This window comes from Cicer arietinum, chromosome 4 (assembly GCF_000331145.2).
Source record: "Cicer arietinum cultivar CDC Frontier isolate Library 1 chromosome 4, Cicar.CDCFrontier_v2.0, whole genome shotgun sequence".
Taxonomy (NCBI): Eukaryota; Viridiplantae; Streptophyta; class Magnoliopsida; order Fabales; family Fabaceae; genus Cicer; species Cicer arietinum.
In genome coordinates, this window is record NC_021163.2 from 57,596,252 (window position 1) to 57,599,889 (window position 3,638).

General features: G+C 25.0%; 2 protein-coding genes across 2 annotated transcripts in view; both read left to right on the forward strand.

Annotated features, from left to right (window-relative positions):
• Positions 1-3,638, forward strand: part of LOC101509945 (rust resistance kinase Lr10-like) — a 41,297-nt gene that overhangs the window by 3,137 nt on the left and 34,522 nt on the right. The window lies entirely within an intron of this gene.
• LOC140919917 (rust resistance kinase Lr10-like) lies at positions 121-1,451 on the forward strand. The gene has a single exon (XM_073366904.1). The coding sequence runs from the start codon at positions 346-348 to the stop codon at positions 1,393-1,395; it is 1,050 nt and encodes a 349-aa protein (XP_073223005.1). The 5' UTR covers positions 121-345; the 3' UTR covers positions 1,396-1,451.

Consider the following 3,638-nt stretch of genomic DNA (forward strand, 5'->3'; position numbering starts at 1 on the left):
TTTTGTCCGACATAGAGAGAGGTTATTTTTTATTTAAATATATATATATATATATATATATATATATATATATATATCTTATTTTTTCAATGTTATTTGAAGATTCATTATATTTTTCTAATGTTTACATTCTTGCATTCATGATGATATGTAGGACTACTACAGGCAATAGGTTTAGAAATACACGATGCATCTTTAGGTATTTCTGAATCTAAAATTGGAATTTACATAGGAAAATTCACGGGAAAGTATATCTTGTCATCATACATTATAGTGAGATTTGTGTTGGGTCTCATTGTTTTCTTTACAAAATTGATAAATATATATCGAACAAGGCATACATCAATGTATGAAAATATAGAAGATTTTCTTCAAGGTAACTCTCTCGTGCCAATAAGGTATTCTTACAAAGAGATAAAGAATATGACTAAAAGTTTTAAGGACAAGTTGGGTGAAGGAGGCTATGGTACAGTTTATAAGGGAACATTACGCAGTGGGCCTTTGGTAGCCATAAAAATGTTGGGTAAATCTAAGGGTAATGGACAAGATTTCATTAATGAAGTTGCAACCATAGGAAGAATACATCACACCAATGTGGTACGACTTATTGGATTTTGTGTTGAGGGATCAAAACGTGCTCTTGTTTATGATTTCATGCCCAATGGATCTCTTGATAGATATATTTCCTCTAGAGATGATACTATTTCTTTAACATATAAGAAAATGTATGAGATATCTCTTGGAGTGGCTCGTGGTATTGCTTATTTGCATCAAGGTTGTGACATGCAAATTTTACATTTTGATATCAAGCCTCACAACATCCTTCTTGACGAAGACTTCATCTCCAAGGTTTCAGACTTTGGTCTTGCAAAACTTTATCCAGTTGACAATAGCATTGTATCTTTGACTGCTGCAAGAGGAACAATTGGTTACATGGCTCCTGAATTGTTTTACAAAAATATTGGTGGAGTTTCTTATAAGGCTGATGTGTATAGCTTTGGAATGCTCTTGATGGAAATAGCAAATAGGAGAAGAAATTTGAACTCACATGCAGATGATTCAAGCCAAATTTTCTTTCCCTTTTGGATTTACAATCGATTGATTGAAGAAAGGGAGATAGAAATATTAGGAGATGCTACTGATGAGGACAAGAATAATGTGAAAAAGATGTTCATAATTGCTCTATGGTGTATACAATTGAACCCCAGTGATCGTCCTTCTATGGAGAGAGTAATAGAAATGCTTGAAGGAGATATTGAAAATATTAAAATTCCGCCAAAGCCTTCTCCATATCCAACTGAAGAAGAAACTATATCTAGAGAATCTATATCGGATGATGATATCTCTGGGTCAATTAGTTTTCTTGAAGAAACTGTAGAAGATCCTTTACAATAGTATTAAACTACCAATGATAATAATTACTAGGTTTTTGGGTTTTGATTTTCATTGAGTTAGAATTTCCCATTACACAAAATTTGCAAGCATGGGTTATTATTTCTTAATATGTTGGAAAAAAAAGTTTAATATAAATACATTATCGATTTGTACCAAAAAAAATGAATTATCACTGTAAAAAAAAATATGTTTTATCAATATAAATTAATTTTATGCCGACGTTCAATAACAATACAATCATTCACATTAGTCTATTTTGTAACTTCTTTTTAAAAATAACTAGAATATAACTCGCGTGTTGCACGGGATATATAGACTTTAACATATTAGTAATATTGTAAATAAGATTTTAAAATTTCAAAAATAATATAATATATATAGATTTTAACATATTAGCAATATTGTGAATAAGATTTTCAAATTTCAAAAATAATATAATTTATTCATTTTGTTTGTAGAGTATTTTTTTCAAGTGAGTTTATTTGAGTAATTATTATATATGAGTTGACAAACACACATTTGAGAATATGTAAAATATTTTGTAGAACGTATTTGCAACAAATTCATATATTTAGTACTAAAAATTCATAGTGATTATCATCCTACAAACAAAATTCATAAATTATATATAGTGTTAAAAATATTAAAAGTGTTTTAATAAATATTAATATATGTAATTATCTACTGCAAAATCAAATTAGTCATGCTCTTTTATTGTGTTGTCAAATTTAAATTTATTTTTAAAATATTTTTAGAAAAATATAAAAATGATTTTGTCATTTGGAATTCATTTCATTCTAATTTTGTCAAAGAAATGACAAATCTAAATTCAATATTTTGAGTATGAAACTTCTATACAACACGACTTGAGAATTTTCACAAACAACTCATATGTACGGTTGAGTAGAAATAAAACAGATGTAGAAACTTCAAATTGATAATATTTTTTTAACAATTAACAACATAAAACATCTCCGTAAAAAAATAACAAATAATTTTTTAATTTAAATATTAAACATTATTCTTTTATCTATAAATGGTAAATAGTTTTCTCCTGAAGACACGATAATAACACTCATATAAAATTTAATATGAACAGTCTTCTTTGTCTTTTGAGTAGTCAATATATTTTTATGTCAGATGAGATCAATTAAAACAGATCAGCATTGTTGATTACTCCATTTTAGTTTTGTACATAGAAAATTATATATTGATTGTACTTTAATTTGTAACTCATGACACATTAATAATTATACATAATATTAGATTCTAAAAAATAATAATAATAATAATAACATTAATAATAATATATTAATTATCTACTTCTTTGAAAATAATTGGGTTGAAAGCCACTAATTGTAGAGATTGTTTGAAGAAGTAGAATAATATACATCAAAACAATTTTCTCTCGAAGACACAATAATAACACTCATATAAAACTAAATATATATTATTGTGGGGTACTTCTGTTCTATAAATTAGACTGATAAAATTGAATATATATTATTGATATAAAACTAAATATATATTATTGTTGGGTACTTCTCTTTTATAAATTGTATTGATAAAATTGAATATATATTATTGATATAATTACTATATCAATAATCATTTGACAATTGAGACATAAATGACACATTAATAATTATACATAATATTAGATACTAAATAATAATAATAATAATAATAATAATAATAATATTAATATAAGAATTTTCCAACTATATCTACTTCTTTGAAAATAATTGGGTTGCAAGCAACTAATTGTACAGATTGTTTGAAAAAATAGAATGCGTCAAAACAATTTTCTCTCAAAAACACAATAATAACACTCATATAAAACTAAATATATATTATTGTTGGGTACTTCTGTTCTATAAATTAGATTGATAAATAATAATAATAATAATAATAATAATAATAACAATAATAATAATAATAATAATAATAATAATAAGAATTTTCCAACTATATCTACTTCTTTGAAAATAATTGGTTTGCAAGCCGCTAATTGTAGAGATTGTTTGAAGAAGTAGAATATGTCAAAACAATTTTCTCTCGAAAACATAATAATAAAACTCAAATAAAACTAAATATATATTATTGTTGGGTACTTCTGTTCTATAAATTAGACTGACAAAATTGAATATATATTATTGATATAAAGCTAAATATATATTATTGTTGGGTACTTCTCTTTTATAAATTGTATTGATAAAATTGAATATATATTATTGATATAA